The sequence below is a fragment of the Suricata suricatta genome, chromosome 2 (assembly GCF_006229205.1).
Source record: "Suricata suricatta isolate VVHF042 chromosome 2, meerkat_22Aug2017_6uvM2_HiC, whole genome shotgun sequence".
Taxonomy (NCBI): domain Eukaryota; kingdom Metazoa; phylum Chordata; class Mammalia; order Carnivora; family Herpestidae; genus Suricata; species Suricata suricatta.
This window is the reverse complement of record NC_043701.1, coordinates 65397786-65420752: the sequence shown is the minus strand read 5'-3', so window position 1 is coordinate 65420752 and position 22967 is coordinate 65397786. Positions and strand designations below refer to the sequence as shown.

The following is a 22967-nucleotide window of genomic DNA, read 5'->3' as shown; positions in this document are numbered from 1 at the left end:
TAGCTGTATTCTATTTTGAATATTATTTAGCTTGTACTGGAATCAATAATTGTTCATTACAATAGAGAGATTGAAATAGGAAGAAGGAAAGGAGTTAACGAAACCCAAGTTAAATAAAAATAACTTTAATGGATATTCTCATGTTAGATAAAACATAACAACTAAAAAGCTAAACATTACATCTTGGTAAAAAGTAAAAGTTTTTGGGGCACCTGGCTGGCTCAGTCGGTAGAGCATGCAACTCCTGATCTCGGGGTTGTTAAGTTTGAGCCTATGCTGGGTATAGAGATTACTTAATAAAATAAAATCTTAAAATACAGAGAAGTTTCCTAAAATCAAAAGGCCAAGAACACCTACCACTCCATCAGCGATTTTCTGGGCTCCATGAATTTCATACAATTGTAGCTGTTTTTCAAACAGTTGGGCAATAGCTCTGTGAACAAGCTCATACTGCTCCTATTAGGGAGATGAAATGTTAAACAAGGGAAAAGACATTAAAAAAAAAAACTAAGAAGGCATTTATAAAAATACAGTTTATAATGTAATACAAAAAACTATACCTTAGTTTGTACTGCAGAATGCCTTTGTGTTCTCATTTCTTGTATTAAATTAAATACATTAAATTCCTCGGGTATTTTCTAAAACAAAGAATGTAATACATCAACTCCCTTCAAATAATTCAACTTTTCATACAGACCTTATATACATGCTGATGACTGAAAACATTTATTGAGCACTGTGTATCATCCATCCATCAGACACTTTCCTGGCATTGTGGATACAAAGCTAATCTTGACCCTCAGCAGTCAAGCTGGTGAGATATGTGAACAAATGAATATCCAGCCAAGGCATAATCGTAGTTCAGTTCAGTGTGACTAACCGTGATTGCTGTGTGGAATAAAAAGTGAAGGAAATCTATATAAGCACAGCAGATTAAATGTATAATCTATTTGGGGAACTGAGATCTTGATGTGCGGATAGTCTAAAACTGAAAGGAGAGGGATTCAAGGAGGAAAGAAGGTAAGGCTATCTGGGATCAGACTGTAAACATAGTAAACTTTGAACTCATTCTACAGGCCACTGTTCCCTGGGCGGCTATAGAGGGACCAGCTAAGAAATATGGTAAAAATACAGAACCCTCTACGATGTCTCTGGAGACTGTTGAAATATCCCAGACAGTTCTTGGCATACCTGGAATTAGAACTATTATAATAGCATGCACATGAGCAGATTTGATATTCAGTCTACTTTTGCAGCATGGAGGATGAGAGTCTGAAAGGGGAAGAAACTGATAAAAGTTTACTGAAGGAGTTTTAAAAAAGCAGATTTGAGCCATACTTCTGAGGCAGAACTATTAGAACTTGGTAATCACTAAGAATATTTTGAAGTGATAAAGAAGAAGAGTTAAAAATGATTCTCAGGCTTACTGTTTGAGAGTCTTTATATTCATCAAAAGATTTTTACATCAAGTCCTAACCTAAGAAATAAGATTTACCTATGTTAAGCAAACATAGTCAAGTGAAGACTATGTTCAAAATATACAACTTTTGAAATGACCAGATATTTATTTTGCTTAATGGCACTTATCTAAATGCCTCTTTCCATCTTAATTTTAATCTTTCACTTTTATGTTAGATTGGGTTACAGTCCTAGTTATATTTTGTTCATTTAAAAGTTTTCATTTCTCCCTAAAAGATCTTAAATACTGAGAACAAACTGAGGGTTGGTAGGGGTTGGGGGAGAGGGTAAAGTGGGTGATGGGCATTGAGGAGGGCATTTGTTGGGTTGTATGGAAACCAATTTAACAATAAATTATATTAAAAAATAAATTCATTTTGAATATCAGGAGATGGTTATAATTTTTGAGAAATACAAAAATAAAATTTAATCCCAGAGAGCTTTTGAGGAAAATTTAAAATGTAAATATTCCCTAGCAAGAGTGGAAAATGGAAAGAAGGCAGGGGTAAAAAGAGAAAGAAGAGAGGGCACAAAGAAGAAGAAAAAAAACCTAAATGTTTTATTAATCCTATTTTATACAAGAAAAAGACTGAAATATTCACAGAAACAAACTATAAAGCTATAAAGGGGGCGCTGGGCTGGCTCAATTAGTAGAGTATGCGACTCTTGGTCTCAACATTGTGAGTTCAAGCCCCACCCATGATCGGTGTGGAAATTACCTAAAATCTAAAATTTAAAAAAAAAAATTTTTTGGGGGGGGAACCTAGCTGTCTGATTTGATGGAACATACAACTCTTATTCTTGGGGCTCTAAGTTCAAACCCCGTGTTAGGTGTAGCATTTACTTAAAAAAATAATTTAAAAAGTTTTTAACATTAATTTAGAGAGACAGAGACTGAGAACGAGCAGCAGGGGAGGGGCAGAGAGAGAGGGAAACACAGAATCTGAAGCAGGTTTCAGGCTCTGAACTCTCAGCACAGAGCCCAGCACAGGGCTCAAACCCATGAACCGTGAGATCATGACCTGAGCCAAAGTTGGAGGCTTAGACGACTGAGCCACCCAGGCACCCCCCCTAAAATAATATATTTTTTTAAAAGCTATAAAGAATTAAAAACCTCTCCCTAATGCATAGAAAACGAGCATACTATAGAACCAGCAAAGGAACCAAATCTACATACAATGGGACAAGTTAAGTTTTTCAAATCTGTAATAAGGGCTGTGTTTTATTTACCTGTATATCCTCCAAAGTATTAAACACACTTTCTTGGAAAGACTAGTGGTAGTAAAACAATAATAGCAATTGTAATGAAAACTAACATAAAAATGAGCACTTATTATGATCCCATTTTCAGTTGAAAAAATGGAGGCACAATGAAATTAAGTAATTAGACCAAAATCCCAGAGCTAGTAAATGACAAAGCAAGAATTTTAGTCTGGGCAATATGGCTCCAGAGTCAGCATCCTTAAGTACTATACTATGTTTCCACTTAGGCATAAATATTTATTAAGTTGATTACACTTATACCTAGAACAAATATAAAAGGCAATGAGGATTCTGTATTTGGAAAAGTCAATGCAGAGTTCACATTTTTAATGTAGGTTATCAATTTACATAGATCAAACAGAAGGCAACATGTCTGCCTTTCCGCCCCATGCATTACCTCAAGGTAATATGCATCATTTATACCTTCCCTTTTCAGTTCCATTACATTTCTTACATAATGAGGCTACTTGTAAAAAAGTAACATGTATAACAAAACACATTCAATAATTTACTGCAATTAACCATTAACTTTGAAAATAATATACCAATTGGATATAATTCTATATAAAAATGATTCTTACCCCAGCTTTTAGTAAATTCCATGTATAATCTATGGCACAAATGGCACCTGTTCTTCCACAGCCTGCACTATAAAGTTTGAAAGAACAATTTGATTTTTGTCATAAAAAACTATAAAATAAATGTGAATGAACATGTTAGTTTTCAGAAGCAAAAAAATCATTTAGGAATTGTGACAAAATTCTAACATTTTAGTAAACAAATTACAACTTAAACTGTGTGCATGGGAAACATCTTTAACATTAGTATTCATCCCTGGTTTTTATTAAATTTAGGGCACTTCCAAGATTCAAAAAAAAAAAAAAAACCTATGCAGATGACCCAGCAGCCTTCACTTTGGAAGTCTAATTCTCCTTCAGAAAGTCCTGCCTAGCTAATATAATAACTCACAGATATAAATTTATTTTATGTCCAATATGGCTCTGATGCCTCACAGTAGAGGAATACACAATACATCATTTCAATCTGCAAAAGGTATAGGAAAGACGATGAATACCACAAGCCCCAGAAACTGGTTTGAACTCCTGCAGTGATTTCACCAAAAGAACAAAAGCCAGCGACACACTCTCATCTCCTACAGAACTAACAGAACCTGGAGAACACACAGTTCTGCAGGTTTTTAAATTTTAAAACATGACAAGAGTACTTTACAGCAACTGATTCTCGACTAAAAGGGGACAGGAGACATGCACCTCAGGACTGAGAATCACTCTGAGTAATTAAAGACATGACTAACATCACCAGAATCATTTTCAGGTGGGGAAAAGGTGGATTTCCCACATGTCCCATCAGCATGTCACTTTTCTGGCCTAACGCAGCCTTTTCAACTCACTAATAGGCATTACAATTAGACCTACTGGGTAAGAAAAAGTACCTTTGGTATTCTGTCTCCACTAAAAAAAAACTTTTAAACTATTTAACCTGTAAATTTCTGAGTCTGAGAAATTTCATTTAATCTTTATAACAAATGTTAAGGCAGATATAAGTCACTTCAAGAGAAAAACTGATAGAAGTTTTATGAAATAAATACTAGGATTCTAAATGTTTTAGAAGAATCTAATGTAAATTAAAAATTCAAAAAAGAAAAATTGCCTCAGGATTCAGACAGCTTTTACTATTTGGAAACCCATATAATGACCTATCTCATTTGGTATTCCAAAAATTAGGTTTCAAAATACCATAAATCACCCACATTATAATGCTACTTATATTCCAAAATACTTAAATGTTTGGAAAATTCTTTTGTACCTGCAATGAATACAAATAGGCACATCTTCATGTTCTTGGTATTTCCTCATTAAGCTTATCATGTCCAGAATGGAATCAAATGATGAGGGAACATCATGGTCTGGCCAGTTCACATAATGAAACTGATATAGCCTACGAGACTCCTTCAATAAAAAAGCAGAAATTCAACTATTATAAAAAGATATTACAAATTTTAAAGCATACAGAAAAGCTGCACATCTCACTTTACTATCATTTCTAAAGTTTTTTTGTGGTATTTAACACTGCCTTAAAATTTTTTTTAATGTTTATGTATCATTGAGAGAGAAACACAGCCATGAGTGGGGGAGAGGTCAAGAGAGAGAAAGAGAAAAAGACAGGGAGACACAGAATCCAAAGCAGGCTCCAGGCTCTGAGCTGTCAACACAGAGCACGACGCGGGGCTCAAACCCACGAACCATGAGATCATGACCTGAGCCAAAGTCAGACACTCAACCAACTGAGCCACGCAGGCACCCAACACTGCCTTAAAAAAAGAATTGATAGGCTACGTTTACTATCATACATCAAGTATTGATCTAAGGGCTTCACATATAACAATTTATTTATTCCCCAGGTAATTCTATGAGGAAGGTACTGTTAATACTATCCATGATTTATAGGTAAGGAAACTGAGACAGAAAGATTAAATAACTTGCCCAATGTTTCACAGCAAGTGACAAATGTAGGATCTGAATTCAGGCACTCCTATCTCCAGAGCATGCACATTAACCCTTACACTATGTATATTACTTATTTTTTTTATTTTTTAAAATATTTTTGTTATTTTATTTTATTTTTTGAGAGACAGAGAGTGCGCGCCAGCGCGGGGGTCTGAAGCAGGCTCCAGGTTCCGAGCTGTCAGCACAGAGCCTAATGTGGGGCTCAAACTTACAGACTGCGAGATCATGACCTGAGCCAAGTCAGATGCTCAACCAACTGAGTCACCCAGGTGCTCCCACTATGTATATTTTTTAATAATCCACAGTAAATGGATGAGCAATATACCATTAGCACTGTTTGAATCTATTATAATTAGAAAACTAATAGAATATTTAAACTAAAAAGGAAAATTAGAAACAAACTTGTCCAATGCCAAACCCACTTCCTTATTTTAGATCAGTGGTTCTCAAAGTATGGAGTGCTGGAACCATGTCTACTTGTAAACAGGAAGGTAGGATGTGGAAGTGTGTTTACAAATGTACCAGTTGAGGAACAATGATGTGCTTTATGGCCATGCTTTATAAAAGCATGTTCATAAAGTTCAAAAATTAAAAATACAGAGATTGAGGAAGAAGCTAATAGCATTTTCTTATGTCCATATTTTCTATTTCTTCCTAGAGAAATTATCATTTTTTAAAGTTTATTTATTTATTTTGAGACAGAGAGAGGGAGACAGGGAATCCCAAGCAGGCTCCATGCTGTCAGTGCAGAGTCCAATGCAAGGGCTCATTCTCATGAACCGCAATATCATGATCTGAGCCCAAATCAAGACTCAGATGCTTAACTGACTCAGCCACCCAGGCACCCCAAGAAATTATCATTTTATATAGTTCTGAAACACGGAAGTCAAGGGCTTCAAGTGAAAATAGTATACATCACAATGAAGATTTAGCTTTGATGGTGATTTATCTATTTCTACAAAGTTGTAAACTAGCAAAAGTGGGTAATAATTTTATAAACAATGCTATAATCTGCTTACTGTAATAGAGAAAAAATATTTATGGCAAATAAATATAATAAATTTAACTTGTGGAAAATTGTTTTAAATAAGTTAAAATTTATATTACTTTATTTAATGTGATAAGCTCAAGGCTGAAGATACTAAATAAAACATTACACTCTGATTTTCTTCACTATTTTACATGAGGAAATTTCCTAATTATTTTAGTTAATTATGTAAGACCAAATGGCATAAAATTTATATATCTTCTCTTTAAAAATTTCCTTAGAAACTGTCTGTAAGTGGAAAATACTTACGTCCTGAAATTCTAGTAAGAGTGTCCTAATGAAGTAGTCTGTTCTTGCTTGTTCAGCTTCCTAAATGAAGGAAAGTGCCAGTCAGTGAGAACACTGAAACCAAAACACACACACCAAAACAAACAAAAACCACATATTTAAAGTCTACAACATAAAATTAACCTTTGAAATTCCAGATATGCCTGGTAATTACAAAAACAACTATTCTAAAACTCACTAATTTTTCTACTCAACTTTGCTGTTCTGATAGGCAAACAGGTAAATTAATGGGCATGGTACTAGTCTAGTAAATCTTTATTTACAAAAGAGGCAGTGGGCTAGACTGACCTATGCATATTGTGCCCACATCTGGTCTAAGTGGTTATATGCAGCGACATGCAACTACGTCCCTGTCTCCCACCAACACTTTACCCTCTTTCTCATCCCTAAATCAAAAGTGCTCCCTGATACTGTCTTTTCGCAGTCTCAAAAACTGTCAAGTAGTCAAGTCACTTACTATGGTTATTTCACCAACTTGCTGTCTAATTACAAACCTTATTTTTGGTTACATCAGTGATAACAAGTCCTGAGTTGCTGGAAACAACCACAAGACATACAAATTACTTTCCACCTGAAATCTTGAAAGAAGAAATTTGCTTCTTCAGTATGGATAAATCCCAATATTGATAAATCAAATTACCTATATCACTAATCATATCAAACATCTTACCCAAAGGGAATGATTAAATTATCTTTTGATTCAATTTGAAAAATCACCCAAAAAGGTCATAATTTTTCCAAATTATAATCTTTCTTTCCTCTACTCATTATATTAAAATTTTTCAAGTTTATTTTTGAGAAAGAGCGAAAGAGCAAGAGAAAGTATGCATGCACGAGCAGGGTGGGGCAGAGAGAGGAAGAGAGAGAATCCCAAGCAGGCTCCGTGCTGTCACTGCAGAGCCCACGGTGAAGCCCAAACTCACTAACTGTGAGATCATGAACAGCAGCAAAATCAGGAGCAGGATGCTTAAGCGACTGAGCCCTTCCTCTACTCATTATTTTTAATGTTGTTTACTCTTCTTGATCCCCAACTCTTCAAAATTTCAACTTGTTTAGTTGTTGAATGTTAAGGACTATACATTTTCATTTGAACTGTCATATTTAGTACAGATGTCTTGTATTTAAACTTACAAATATTTAGTACAACTACACTGCACATTAAATAGATTTCCAGAACTGTTCAGGGGCTTAATATTTTAGAATACTTAAAGGACTGGTGAGGGGGAAGGTGTTCCCTCACAGAAATACACATTGTGGTAGTACTGGTTTTTATCCATTCCAAATAACATGGCATGCAATAGGATTTTTAAAAATTATGGGGCACCTGGGTGGCTCAGTCGGTTAAGTGTTCACCTTTGGCTCGGGTCATGATCTCACGGTTTGTGGGTTTGGGCTCCACATTGGGCTCTGTGCTGACAGCTAGCTCAAAGCCTGGAGCCTGTCTTCAGATTCTGTGTCTCCCTCTCTCTGACCCTCCCCTGCTCATGCTGTCTCTCTCTCTCAAAATTAAATAAAACATTAAAAAAAATATTTAACCCACAAATAGTTAATTCTAACCAGGACTTAAGAATACTGGGCTGCTTATTAAATCCAGGCAGTTCAACTATGTGTTATAGTTAACATTACAAAAATCACATTGCATTTCTAAAGCAGACCTTACGTTCTTTTCTACAGACACCTAGAAAGCAATAAACTTTGTGTGGAATTTACAAGTCATTAAGTAGAAATAAGTCATAAAACCATGGACTTCTTGAACTCACCAGTGAAAATAAAATAACAGAAATAATATTTTACTTAACCATGGAAAACATAGTTATAAACCAGCAATTCTGAGTTGGAGAACTTGACAGTTAATTCCATGTGTCTGTCAATGTGGCTGGGTCACGGAGCACCCAGATGTTTGGTCAACCATTATTCCTTGTGTTCCTGTGAAAGTGTCTTTCAGTGAGATTAACATTTAAATCAGTAGACTCTGAGTAGAGCAGACTGCCCTCGATGGTATGTATGGGTGGCCCTCCATCCAGTTAGGGCCTGAACATAACAAAAGGACCAGCCTCGCCCAAGACCTAGCCTACTTTCATGGGCAAAGCTGGGAGTTCAGGTCTCCAGCAGACTGTCTTTGAACTGGAACTGAGGATCAGCTCTTCTGAGTCTCCAGCCTGCCCGTCTTTTGCCTCTCTTGGTCTCCAGACTGGAACTAAAGTACAATTCTCCTGAGTCTCCAGTCTGGTTGACTACCCTATAGATTTTGGACTTGCCAGCCTCCATAATCCTGTGAGCCAATTCCTTATAATAGATCTTTTTCTCTCTGTATATGCATATCCTACTAGTTCTATTTCTCTGGGAAATCCTAATACAGGGAAGTTATTTAATTCTCATCTATGTTCAATCATAGTCTTTGACTATGAGGAAATAAGACAACATATTTCTGTCACGTGATTAAGAGAGATGCCATTGGCTGTAACCCAAAAGCAAACTGTTGGTTCTATTCTAAAGGTCACATATATTTTACTGCCTTTGTAAAAAATTTTCCCTTCATTCTTTTTCCTTTAAAGTCATTTTCTCAGATTTCTTCTTTGTTTTAGAACATGAATTTAACTCATTTCCAGAGCTAATATATTAGGTTTATATTTTAAGATTCAGAATAAATTATCTGCCATGTAGGATCAATCTTTACATCTAGGATAGCAGTTCTCAAACCCATCTTTGTAACAATTCTGGATAGCATAACAAACACCTGAAAGATTAACATACAAAACTGTACTTCAGTCGTCAAGGGTCTTTCCCATTTCAGTTTGAAACTACTACTTTACACCAATTTTCTTTTCCTTTTTCTTTAAGATTTTACGTTTAAGTAATCTCTACACTCAACATATAGTAACCCTGAGATGAAGAGTCAACATGCTCCACTGACTGAGCCAGCCAGTTGCCCCAACTTTATGCCAGTCTTCAAATAGATCACTCAAGGGGCACCTGGGTGGCTCAGTCGGTTAAGCATCCAACTCTTGGTTTTGGCTCAGGTCATGGTCTCATGGTTCCTGAGTTCAAGCACTACATTGGGCTCTGTCTAAGTGTGTAGAGCCTGCTTGGGCTTCTCTCCCTCCCTCTCTCTCTAATAAATAAAAGTTAAAAAAAAATAGATCACTCTAAGCACAGTTAAGTTACTGTTTACTCTTTTTTTTAATGTTTATTTTTGAGAGAGAGAGAGAGAGGAAGGGCAGAGAAGATGGAGACACAGAATCCAAAGCAGGCTCCAGGCTCTGAGTTGTCTGCACAAAACCCGACAAGGGGCTTGAACCGACTGTGAGATCATGACCTGATATGAATTCGGATGCTTAACTGACTGAGCCACCCAGGCTCCCCTGTTTATACTCTTATATACAGAAACACTTATTATCAGTTTATATACAAAGACTAACACAAAATTAACATAATAAGTTACTAGGAAAAATTACCATTTATGATAAGTCATTTTCAAAGCTAAATGAGAGATGTATAAAAACAAACATTATTATTAATTTTTATTTATTATAATTAAGTGTCGATTTATGTGGAAATATTGAATGCTTGGCTTATATAAAATTGGTTTCATTCTGTATTATAATTATTCATCAGTCTAGCATCCCAATTTTCTGATTACATAATATGTATATAAAGAGGTACTTACACAAGAAATTTTAAATGGTGCAAATGTTATAGGGTCTTCTCCATACAAAGGCCAATAGCGTTCACATTTTTTCTGTTGTTCAAAAAAAAAAAAAAAACAGCAGTAAGTAATCTATATGGTAGTTTTTCTGGAACTTTTACAAATATTTTGTGCCCTATTACTCAGCTTGTTGCTCTTTCCAGAAAATAGAGAAAGTGACATCAGATTAAAAAATGTTTAACTATGGTATCACATTAGGACAAGGAAAATTTAAATCACCACATAATTCGTTTTCTAATTTGATGTGTGTGCATAATTATAGAAGGTAACACTTAAGTTTTACTTAATACTTATTCTCTGTAAATATATTAGCACCTCCAACATTCAAGACTTTGGAATTGATGCTGAAGGAGATCACAATGGTTTTAAAATTAATTTCACTTGGACAGACTATAAAAACACCAATGTTAAAAACTTCAGATTAAGAATTTTGTTCTCTTTGCTTCTGATGATAGTATGACAAAAACCAAAAAAAATGTAGTGATATTATCTGACAGAGAAATCAGAATATTCAAGCTATAAATTGATAATAAAAACTATTTTACTGAATTCATTCTCATTTGCTCAATTTTATTCCTATTTTAAATTATGTCTCTATTTCAGTCCATAAATAGTGTTCTACTTACAACACCATTAAACATCTGAAGACTAAGTAATAATATGGTATCTATTAAGTGTATCATAAAACATAAAATGAAGAAAAAGTTTATGTGCTTTTTAGATATTATTATGTTCCTTTTATCAAATAAAACCAATATCAGAATACAAAAAAGCAGCAGCTACTTGAACTACTTAGACTCAGAATATAATAAAGAACCAGGAACATATGCCCCTAGAAATGAAGTGATGAAAAGGACAGTAAGTATTAACAGGTATACATACCCTTCCCATCTCAAACTCTCGACAGGCCATGACAATGATCTAAAAAGAAGTGGGGGATAGGATGAGATGAAGAATGTATCAGGTAAACACAATTTTACTTTTTAAATAAAATACAAATTCCAAAAATTACTTTTTATTCCAAACAAAATTCTACCTGGTCTGTCAAAATAAGTAGTTTAAAAAAAATTTTTTTTAAATTATCTATTTATCTTTGAGAGAAAGAGACAGATGGCAAGCAGGGGGAGGGTGGAGAGAGAGGGAGACAAAAATCTAAAGTAGGCTCCAGGCTCCGAGCTGTCAGCACAGAGCCCAACCTGGGGCTCGAACCCGTGGACCACGAGATCATGAACTGAGCCAACGTCTGGCACTTAACTGACTCAGACACCCAGGTGCCCCTCAAAATTAAGTAGTTTTAACACTGTAAGTATGCATTAAAGCAATGTTCAAAATCACACCTTCTAAACAAGGGATAACTATATAGCAACAAATTAAATTGGCTTCAATTAATATATATGAATTAAATTTTAGGACTTTTATAGATCTACCTCTGACTTTTGATATTAAAATACCACTTTTAGGTTATTTACCCAATCAAAGAGCACCATGAAATATTTTAAATACATTTAATAAAATTAACTGAAGGTTGAATGTAATTAATGTCTTTAAACATAAAGGTTACTAGAATTGCTTCCCCATCCCAACATTTGAAAATGTTTCAAACATACAGCAAAGTTGAAATAATCTTACAGTAAATACTGTATAGCCACCATCTATATTCTACCATTAACATTTCACTGTACTTATTCTATCACATAGCTATCCCTCTATCGATGAATCTTAGTTGGTAGCTTTATTAGTTACTGACTCAAGAAAAGAATGAAAGTATTGTCACACTCTCTTCTTAAAACATATTTCGACTAATTGGTGAGAATTGAATGAGACATCATAGACTTCAGTTTCTGTCTTTTTAGTAAACATAGCAAATAACACATCATTATGGCTAAAAGGTCTCCTCATTCCTTATTTAGTAAAATATCCTATGTCATTACATGTAATACTTCTCAAAAAATAGATTATGAAAAGTAAGTTACTTACTACAACATTGTACTCCCATATCATCCTCCAAAAATCTATTACTGTATTTGCTAAAGGTCCTTGGGTTGCCACATACGCTTTTGGTCCATAAACACCCTAAAATAGTTAAAAAGTATTTCCAAATAATTTTAGCATATAAAAGCATGACAAATTTATTCATTTCAGCTTTTTGTGAAATACTATTTTTGTGTATGTATTAGACCTGGCACACAGAATTAATAATTAAACTGTTCTATACTAATTTACAAACTATTATTTACCTCTCTCTTCAAAAAATACCCCAATACACAGTCCACAAAGCTAACTGTACAGAAACATAAAAAGCATGCTTTGATTCTAAAAATAAGACTAAAACTACCTAATAGGTCTTTCTTAGCTAGTTTCTTCTGTAGATACATTCAATTATCTACTCAACTTACAAGGTTTATTGGGTTCCTATTATATATATATATATATATATATATATATATATATATATAACAACAAACCTGGGAATATACCAAGTAAAACAGGGGCCAAAACACTAAAGTAGCACATAGTTGAATCACACAATAAATCAGTGTTACTAAGTGGAATTAAAAACTAGAACTTCTTTGTTTTTAAAGATTTTATATTTAAATAACCTCTACACTCAACGTAGGGCTTGAACTTAGAACCCTGAGATCAAGAGTTGGATGCTCTACCAACTGAGCCAGCCAGGTGCCCTGGAAAACTAGAATTTTATCAAATGTCCTTATAAAAGAGTATCAACCTAACAACATCTGAAACAGCAAACCACCTACAGATTAGTTTTTATTTAACCTCTTTGTTTTGGGTTTTGCCATAATTTTAATAAAACTGATTTGGGGGGGGAAAGTTTTTATTTGAAACCATGACAGTTTAATGTTGACACAGGTAATAATAAATTTACCATATAACTCATACCATCTTCATATTTTGGTCAACGAAATGTTTTTAATATCTATAAATATTAAATATAAAATAAGTGATTATTATATGGTCATTCAAAAACAAAGAATAACTAACTGAACAAAGTAGTCTTTTGTTAAATCAAGTATCAGTTTGCATTTTTTAAAATTTACTTATTTTGAGAGGGAGGAAGGGCAGAGAAAGACAGAATTCCAAGCAGGCTCCACCGTGTTAGCACAGAGCCAAACACAGGGCTAGAACTCATGAAAGAACTAAACTGTGAGATCATGACCCAAGCCTCTCAAGTAGCAGTTTCAACTGGTCTATTGACAGCTAAGTAAGAACCTGACTGTGTTTGATCTAAGAGTATCCAAAAAAGGTTATCTACATAAAGATTGTATTTAATTTTTTAAATTTTATTTAAATCCAAGTTAGTTAACATATAGTATAATAATTATTTCAGGAGTGAAATTTAGTGGTTCATCACTTACCTAACATCCTGTGCTTGTCCCTGTGCCCATCACCCATTTAGTCCATCTCCTCCAACTGCAATCCCCTACCAGCAACCCTCAGTTGTTCTCTGTATTTAAACGTCTAATGATTTGCCTCCATCTCTGTTTTTGTAAGACTGTATGTAATCTTGTATTCACTTCTATTACTACTTGAAACATAAAGACAATTGCCAAAAGGTTGTAATCTAAGTTTATATTCTAAAACTTTAAATCAGTATTACCCAGTAATTCTTAGCCTTGATAATTTATCGTAAGAAATTACTCAAAAGAGTAACAGTGGTCACCACAACATTACTATCAAGAAAAATTGGAAAGAACCTATATAGTTCAGCAACAGAGAATGACCATGTATGTACATTTGTGTACATAAATTCAAAGTGATGATGGAAAAGATGATTTACCAACTGGTAAACTGTTTATAAGCCTTCAATATAAAAAAAGAAACAAAAAAACCCCATCTCAACTTTCATGAAACTAAGCAAAACTGTAACTTTATGAATATTAGAAGGAAATCACCCAGAAGTGTGATTTTTTTTCCTTCTTTTTTTTTTTACTATTGGTATCGTATTTAGGCAATTTAAAAAATTTTAATAAAAATATTATGCAGGAAGACATTAAATAGGGCAGAGAAACACCATTTGAAGTTAATACATACCTTAATAAAATTTGCATTGATATAGTCTGAATCTTGAGAAGGAGTCTTTAAAGTCAACTTAACTCGGCTGTGATCAACTATAAGGGAAAAAAAAGGATTTCATAAATTATGTCCCGTTGGTAGACAGGTGTTTTCTAATAAGCCACAGGTAAGATTAAATAATTCAAAATATTTTCTCTAAAAAACAATTAATGAAAATTGACTCCAGATACCAGCAGGTAATTTCTAACATGATATTTATAGAAAATAAGTCTCTAAGAACAAAAACCTGATGATGTAAAGGTGTGTTTAAAAGTTGTAATCAGAATTATCTCAGGAACTTTTTTAAAATACAAATTCCTGGGCATCCTCCTAGATTTGCTAGACAAGAGCCTGGGTTGAAGCCTCTGCAGTTTTTAACAAGCATATTAGGTAGTGAACACTAACCACTGATGTACAAACTAATTCGCCAAAATTCTTATTAGGAAATGTAGCTTTCATACTTCACAAGAAATTACAAGAATTAACTATGACAAATAAATGAATTACGATGATGCATAAAAAGTGCTCCAAGGGTGCCGGGTGGCTTAGTCAGTTAAGTGTCTGACTTTGGCTCAGGTCATGATCTCACAGTTTGTAGGTATGAGCCCAGCATTGGGCTCTGTGCTGACAACTTAGCCTGGAGTTTGCTTTGGATTCTGTGTCTCCCCTCTCCCTGTCTCTCCCCTACTCACACTCTCTCTCACAAAGGAGAACATTTTTAAAAATTAAATAAATATTGCTCAATACTGCAGTTGGCAATAGTATTTGTTATTAAGTAACGCCAACTTAAGGTAAAAAAAAGTTTACAAAGAAGTTCAAAAATGTAAATTTTATTACTTTTACAAAATTGCGATTTTATTTTTTTATAATTTTTTAGAGAGAGAAAGATCTATGAGCGGGGCAAAGGGAGAGAGAGAGAATCTTAAACAGGTTCCACACTCCACACAGAGCTAGACGCTAGATATCCAATCAAGAGTTGGACGCTCAACCAAGAGAGCTACTTCGGCGCCTCTGTCATTTCATTTTATTTTTTCATCTAATAATTTATTTATTTTTAAAATTTACATCCAAGTTAGTTAGCACATGGTACAACAATAAGTTCAGGAGTAGATTCCTTAATGCCCCTTACCCATTTAGCCTATCCCCGACTCCCACATTCCCTCCAGCATCCCTGTTTGTTCTCTACATTTAAGAGTCTCATGTTTTGTCCCCCTGCCTGTTTTTATATTATTTTTGCTTCCCTTCCTTTATGTTCATCTGTTTCGTATCTTAGAGTCTTCATAAGTGAAGTCATACGATATTTCTCTTTCTCTAATTTTGCTTAGCATAATGTTCTCCAGTTCCAGCCACGTAGTTGCAAATGGCAAAATTTCATTTTTTGATTGCTGAGTAATACTCCATTTGTGTGTGTGTGTGTGTATATATATATATAATATATATATATACACACACATATATATATACCACAGCTTCCTTATACATTCATCCATCAATGGACATTTGGGCTCTTTCCACACTTTGGGTATTGTCGATAGCACTGCTATAAAACATTGGGGTGCATGTGTCCCTTCGAAATAGCATAGCTGTATCCCTTGGATAAATACCCAGTAAAGCGACAGCTGGGTCATAGGATAATTCAACTTAAAAATTTTTGAGGAACCTCCATACTGTTTTGCAGAGAGGCTGCAACAGTTTGCATTCCCACCAGCAATGCAAAAGAGATCCTCTTTCTCCACATCCTCACGAAATCTGTTGTTGCCTGAGTTGTTAATGTTAGCCATTCTGCCAGGTGTGACGTGGTATCTCAATGTGGTTTTGATTTGTATCTGCCGGATGATGAGTGAGGGTGAGCATCATTTCCTGTGTCTATTGGCCATCGGGATGTCTTCTTTGGAGAAGTGTCTATTTCTTTTGCCCATTTCTTCACTGGATTGTCTTTAGGGTGCTGAGTTTGATGAATTCTCTAAAGATGTTGCATACTAACCTTTTATCTGATATGCTGTTTGTAAATATCTTCTCCCATTCTGTTGGCTGCCTTTTAGTTTTGCTGATTGTTTCCTTCGCTGTGCAGAAGCTTTTTATTTTGATGAAGTCCCAATAGTTCATTTTTGTTTTGCTTTCCCTTGCCTCCAAAATGTGTTGAATAAGAAGTTACTAAGGCCAAGGTCAAAGAGGTTTTTGCCTGCTTTCTCCTCTAGGATGGCTTCCAGTCTTACAGTTAGGTCTTTCATCCATTTTTATTATTTTTATTTATGTATGGTGTAAGAAAGTGATCCAGGTTCACTTTTCTGCCTGTTGCTGTCCAGTTTTCCCAGTACCACTAGCTGAAGAGACTTATTCCACTGGATATTCTTTCCTGCTTCATCAAAGACTAGTTAGTTGGCCATACATTTGTGGCCATTTCTGGGTTCTCTATTCTGTTCCATTGATCTGACAGTGTTTTTGTGCTGCAATTTTATTTTCTAAATAAAATATCTGATACATAAATAAAGTATCTAATCTTTTACTTTTACTAAATAAAGTATCTGATTTTTTTAAGTGAGATTTAAATGAGTGTCTTCCCAAAAAAGTCACTAAGATTCTTTTTTCCTTTCAAAAGTAATTTTTATGGATATACCTACATACTTAGAAAAACTATGCAAATGCATTCATAACATATAGATGTTCTGCATCTCACTTTTCAGTTAACTGTATATCATGGAACTCTTCCCAGAGCTAATACAGATCTATCTGACTCACTTAATATTATATGAAATTCATTATAAATAGATGTTTCATTATTTATTTTACCAGCTACACTATTGCTGGACCATTTTTTCCTATTAGAAACACTACCACAATGAACTCACTGCTAGCAGTGGTATAGGGTAAATTTCTAACAGAAGAAAATGCTATTGGTCTTCTAAAAGGTGTATACCAACTTACACAATTCAAATGCTATATGTGAGAGTGACTGGATGTTATACTTTTTAACAGTTGACATTCTAAAAAGTAAAAAAAAACATCAGACTTGTATTTCTTGCACTTTGCAAATGGTTGTACATTTTCATACAGTTAGTGGTTATATTTCTTTTACCATAAAATTCTTGTTTATATCCTCTGCATATTTTTACCTACATCTATGTTTTCCTGCTGAGGTATATGAAAAAGAAATATTAGTCTTTAGTACAGATAGTGCAAATAGTTTTGTTCTAGTTTGTGTTGATGCTCAAAAACTCTTCATTTAGAGGTGCCTGGGTAACTCAGTCTGTTGAATGTCTGACTCTTGCTTTCAGCTCAGGTCATGATCCCAAGTTGTAGGATCAAGCTCTGCTACCAACTCTACACTGGGCTCTGTGTTGGGCATGGAGCCTGCTTAAGATTTTCTCTCTCTCTTCTTCTGCCCCTCGCCCCAGTTCACATTCTCTCTTTTTAAAAAAACAAGCAACCAAGTAAACAGCACCCTTTTTGTTTATAACTAATTTTAGTTAAAGAAAAATTGCTAAAATTGTACAGAAAATCCCCAAAATATCCCTCAGTCAGCTTCCCTTATTGTTAATATCTTACATAACTATCATAGTTATCAAGATCAGAAAATTAAGTGTCACACAACTAGTAATTAAACAGACTGCATACAAATTTCACCAATTAAAAAGTTTTTTTCTCTTTTTCTAGGATCCCACATTTAGTTGCTACTTCTCCTAACTTTCTTCCAATCTAGAATAGTTCCTTTGACTCATTTTTTTCTTATGATTAGAATGAGGTTATGCATTTTTGGCAAGAACATCAGAGAACGATGATGTGTCCTTCTCAGCAAGAAGATACACAAAGGAGTTTATGATGTCAATGTCCTACTACTTGTGATATCAACCTTGGATACTTGGTTAATATGGTGTCACCTGGTTGTCTCCACTATCAAGTTAATGTCTTTCCATTTGTAGTAATAAATATTTGGGGGAAGGTACTTTGAGCCTATGAAATCCTGAAGTAGTAGGAATGCCTAGTATTCATGAGTCTCTAGATTAGAAAGAACCACAACATGTAATATGTAAAATGCCACCATCACATTATAGTCCGTCCTGATCCAGAGACAATGAAAATACAAAAAGACAAATACAAAAATGGTAACAAGATATGAATAAGACTTAACAAACTCTTAAAAATCAGCTAATGAATAATTTGTCAAGGACTTAAATTTTATGCATCAGTACTAAAAGGCCCAGTTCTGCTGATTTATTAATTTTTGGTGAAATCTTTGGACATCTGTAGAAAGAGATATCTAAAAAAGACATACTAGCCTCCAGTCCAAATTATTTCTCTCTTTTCTATGATTCCAGAAAAGAGAATATGTTTATCAATGCTCTGTTTCTCATTCCATTTGATGTTCTGGTAAATGAGAATAGACTATTCAGTAGTTTGGATAATGACAATTACGTAACTAAACAATGCTTCCTCTCCCCATGTCTGCCAGTAATAAGGGGTCCCAATAAATTACCCTTAATCATGTGGCATATTAGCCTCTAGCCAAAGTATCTCAAACATAGGACTTTATATAATAATTGGTTTACCACTGGATCCTCAGTAAATGTGTCCAGGGACTGTGAATCCAAATGAGAACAGTGGCTCCCAAATGACAGTCAAGACTGGTTAAAGGCTGCTACATGCAAGCTTGTAATTTTTTTAAAAATACTCTATGATGGAAAATTTTATGCATATACAAAAATATAATAGTATAATGAATCCCCATATAGCAATTACCAAGTTTTAATAATTTCAATATTTTTTAAGTTTTTACTTAAATTCCAGCTAGTTAACATACAGTGTAAACTTAAATAATTTCAACAGTTGGGGCACCTGGGTGGCTCAGTCAAGTGTCTAACTCTTGATTTTGGCTCAGGTTATGATCTCACAGTTTGTGAGTTTGAGCCCCACATTGGGCTCTGTGCTGACAGTGCAGAGCCTGCTCGGGCTTCTTTCTCTCTCTCCCGCTCTCTCTCTCAAAATAAAATAAACCTAAAAAACAAATAATTTCAACATTTTGGTGATCTTATTTCATCTATCTCTAATCATATAACACTTAGGGGCTGGGGAAAGTTAGTTAAAATACAAAATTTCTAAGTACTATATTCTTCAGTAAGTTTGATTCAGGAAGTTCAAGATGGGGCAGAAAAATGGCTTATTTTAAACTCTAAAGCACAAGCAAACTTTGTAGTCAGTGCTTTATACTACACAATCATAGGATATATTGACAATTTTAAAAATCAACATTAGGTTGGTTAGATAACACATCATCATGTGTATCTTCAATTTTTCATGGTGCTCCCAGTAAGTATGAACATGTAGAGAACTTAAAGAATATTAAAGAAATGAAAACAAGCAATCCTCTCCATGGTTTGTTTTTTTGTTTTGGTTTGGTTTTTTTTTGCTGACTGCCTCTACAATCGCCCAACAATCCAATTCCAAACAGATAAAACCAAGACTGCCACACAGGAGGCTCCTTAAGCAGCAACTTTTTGTCCTCCCAAACAAACATCAACAACCCATGGCAACAAAAAGCAAAGTATTTGAATATTGTCACCTCCAAAGAAACTGGAATTTCCAACGAACTAAATATTAGGTTTTGGGGGAAGAAATAATCTTAATAATTAACATTATAATACACATACTACACCGATCCATCACTTCTAAAACCAGCTAGCAGCTTGGTTTTAGCCCTCTCAGCAAAGCACAGATCATTCTTGAAACAAAAGTATCTAGATATTTCTGAACTCTGAAACTGGCCTCAGTGTTCTAGTATAAAATAAATCAAATCTCCAAGACACCTCCAGAAAAACCTACATAAACTTTGAATAATAATGGAACTATGTTTAATGGATCAAAAGCAAAAATGTCTGGTCTTGCCACTTCAAGTCAACATTGTATTACAGGTTTTTAACTATTACAAGACAGCAAAAGAGACATTCAGATCAGAAAAAGGAAGTAGGAAATTGTCATTGTATGTAAATAAAATGACTCAGTATGTGAAAAATCCTAAAGCATCCACAAATAATTAATAAATTAATAAATGAGTTCAGGAAGGTCACTGGATTAAATGAATAGAAACTATATTTCCATGTGCTAGTAATAAAGAACCTGAAAATATTTCATTCAGATAGAAGAATTTAAAAAGTAAATGTAAGACTTATACACTGAAAACCATAAAACATTGCTGAGAGAAAATAAAGATCTAAATAAATGGAGAGAGACACTTCATGTTCCTAGATTGGAAGAATCGGTATGATTTAAAATGGCAGTTCTCCTCAAAGTGATCTATAGATTCAAACCAATCCTTATCAAAATCCCATTAGGATTTTTGGCAGAAATTGACAAGCTGGTCTTGCAATTTATAAGTAAGAACCAAAAGAACCAAACAAATTTTAAAAAGTAAGAACACAGTTGGAGGACTTCTTGCTTTTAAAACTTACTACAGAAAGCTACTGGAATGAAGACAGTATGACACCAGCTTAAGAATAAGATAGTGTAGGCATGTGTGCACCTACCTAATCTCAGCTGGTCTGCTTGAGGCCCCCTGAGCACTGACCCTAGTCCCCTGCACAGTACCATTTCTTCTCCAACAAGATGAAAAAGAACTATCACGAACCAGGAGAATCTCACCAAAATGCAAGCACAAGTGCGTATTGGTGGGAAAGGAAGTGCTTGCTGAAAGAAGGTAGTTCATAGAATGACTACAGCATACGGCAGATGATAAAATTTCAGTTCTCCTTAAAGAAGTTAGAGGTAAACAATATCTCTGGTATTGACGCGTCTATATTCACAAACCAAGGAAGAATGATCCACTTTAACAACCCTCCAGTTCAGGCATCTCTGGCAGCAAACACTTTCACCATTATAAGCCATACTGGGACAAAGCAGCTTAGAACAACTTGGTGCAGACAGTCTGACTAGTTTAGGGAGACTGGCTGAAGCTCTGCCCAAACAATCTGTGGATGGGAAAGCCCGGCTCCCTACCAAAGGGGATGGTGGTGATGAAGTTCCAGATCGGGTGAAGAACTTCAATGAAGCTTTCAAGAATGAAGCAGACTGGATTGAGTCAACTTCTGAAGAAGATAAAACTTGAAGAAGGTACTGGGAGCTGCTATTGCCCCTTGGACACTGCAGCTCTTTTCACTGTTTGCTTATACAGAATTCATTCTTTGCAGCTAATTAAGCTGAAGAAGCCTGGAAATAAAGTCTGAAACAAGGTTAATACAGTTCTTTGCCTACTAAAAAAACAATAATGATAATAGAAAAAAGAAGACAGTGTAGTAGAATTAAGGGTCCAGGAAAAAACCACACACCACCTTGTGTTTATGGTTTGGTACAAAGGTACCAAGGCAATTCAGTGGAGAAAAGGGTAGTCTTTTCAACAACTGGTATAAGAACAATCCTACATACACAGATTATTTCAAACAATTAACTGAAAATGGATTAAAGGCCTGAATGTTAGAGCTAAAGCTACAATACTTCTAGAATAAAAATAAGAAAACAAAAATTTTATGACCTTGACTTAGGCAGAATTCTTACTTAGATAAAAGTATCAAAAGCATGATCCATAAAACTGATAAGTTGGACTTCATCAAAATTAAAAGCTTGCATACTTTAAAAGATACCTTAAGAAAATGAAAAGACAAGTTATAAACTGGGTGAAAAAACTGAGAAACCATATACGTGAATAAAGACTTGTTATTTAGGACAACAGCTAAAGAACTTTAACAACTCAACAGAATAAAAAAAATCACATCTAACAAAAGTACAAATGATCTGAAAAGACTTTTCATCAGAGGATATACAAGTCACCAATAGAACATGAAAAGATGTTCAATTAGTCATTAGGGAAATGCAAATCAGAACTACAATGAGATACCTCTACACACCCAACTAGAATAACTATAATCAAAAAGACTGACAGTAAAAAGGAATGTGAAGAAACTGGAATGCTCATATGTTGCTGTTTAGAAAATAAAATGGTACACAGACACTTTAAAAAAGCAATTTAGCAGTTTTTTAAAAAGTTAAAAATAAGCTACCATAGCTCTAGAAATTCCATTCCTGGCTATCTACCCAAAAGAAAGCCATACGTCCACACAAAGATTTGTATGGAAATGTTCATGGTAGTATTATTCATAGTGTTCATCAACTGGTGAATGGATAAACAAAATGTGATATATCCATACAATGAAATATTACTGAACAATAAAAAGGAATGAACTCATATATGCTACAATATAGATGAATCTCAAAAACATGCTTAGTGAAAATAGCCAGACATAAAAAACTACATGCTGTAACTTATATTTGTATGAAATTTCCAGAATAGGAAAATCTAGAGACAGAAAGCATTAGTGGTGGCCTGGGACTAAAGGCTGCAAAGTGGCATAAATGATTATTTTAGGTTGATAGAAATGCTCTAAAACTTTATTATATTGATAACTCTAAAAATTTACTAAAAATAATTGAATTGTATATTTAAAGTGGGTAAATTTTATGGTGTATAAATTATACCTCAATAGGGCTGTTTTAAAAAATAACTGGTCTCCAAACACTGAACATGCCAAACATACAAAGGAAATTAACAACTTACATT

At 34.4% G+C, this 22967-nt stretch overlaps 1 protein-coding gene and 1 pseudogene across 1 annotated transcript in view; one reads left to right on the top strand and one right to left on the bottom strand.

Moving 5' to 3' along the window:
* The window catches only part of PTPN12 (protein tyrosine phosphatase non-receptor type 12), a 92641-nt gene that overhangs the window by 28171 nt on the left and 41503 nt on the right, over window positions 1-22967 (bottom strand). Inside the window, exons 3-11 of the mRNA XM_029927894.1 lie at window positions 14345-14421; window positions 12269-12364; window positions 11174-11212; window positions 10253-10324; window positions 6547-6606; window positions 4549-4691; window positions 3303-3369; window positions 561-638; window positions 358-456 (exon numbers count right to left, since the gene is read on the bottom strand). Coding sequence (XP_029783754.1) covers window positions 358-456; window positions 561-638; window positions 3303-3369; window positions 4549-4691; window positions 6547-6606; window positions 10253-10324; window positions 11174-11212; window positions 12269-12364; window positions 14345-14421 — 731 coding nt within the window. The remainder of the gene's footprint in view (window positions 1-357; window positions 457-560; window positions 639-3302; window positions 3370-4548; window positions 4692-6546; window positions 6607-10252; window positions 10325-11173; window positions 11213-12268; window positions 12365-14344; window positions 14422-22967) is intronic.
* LOC115303999 lies at window positions 16202-21461 on the top strand (annotated as a pseudogene).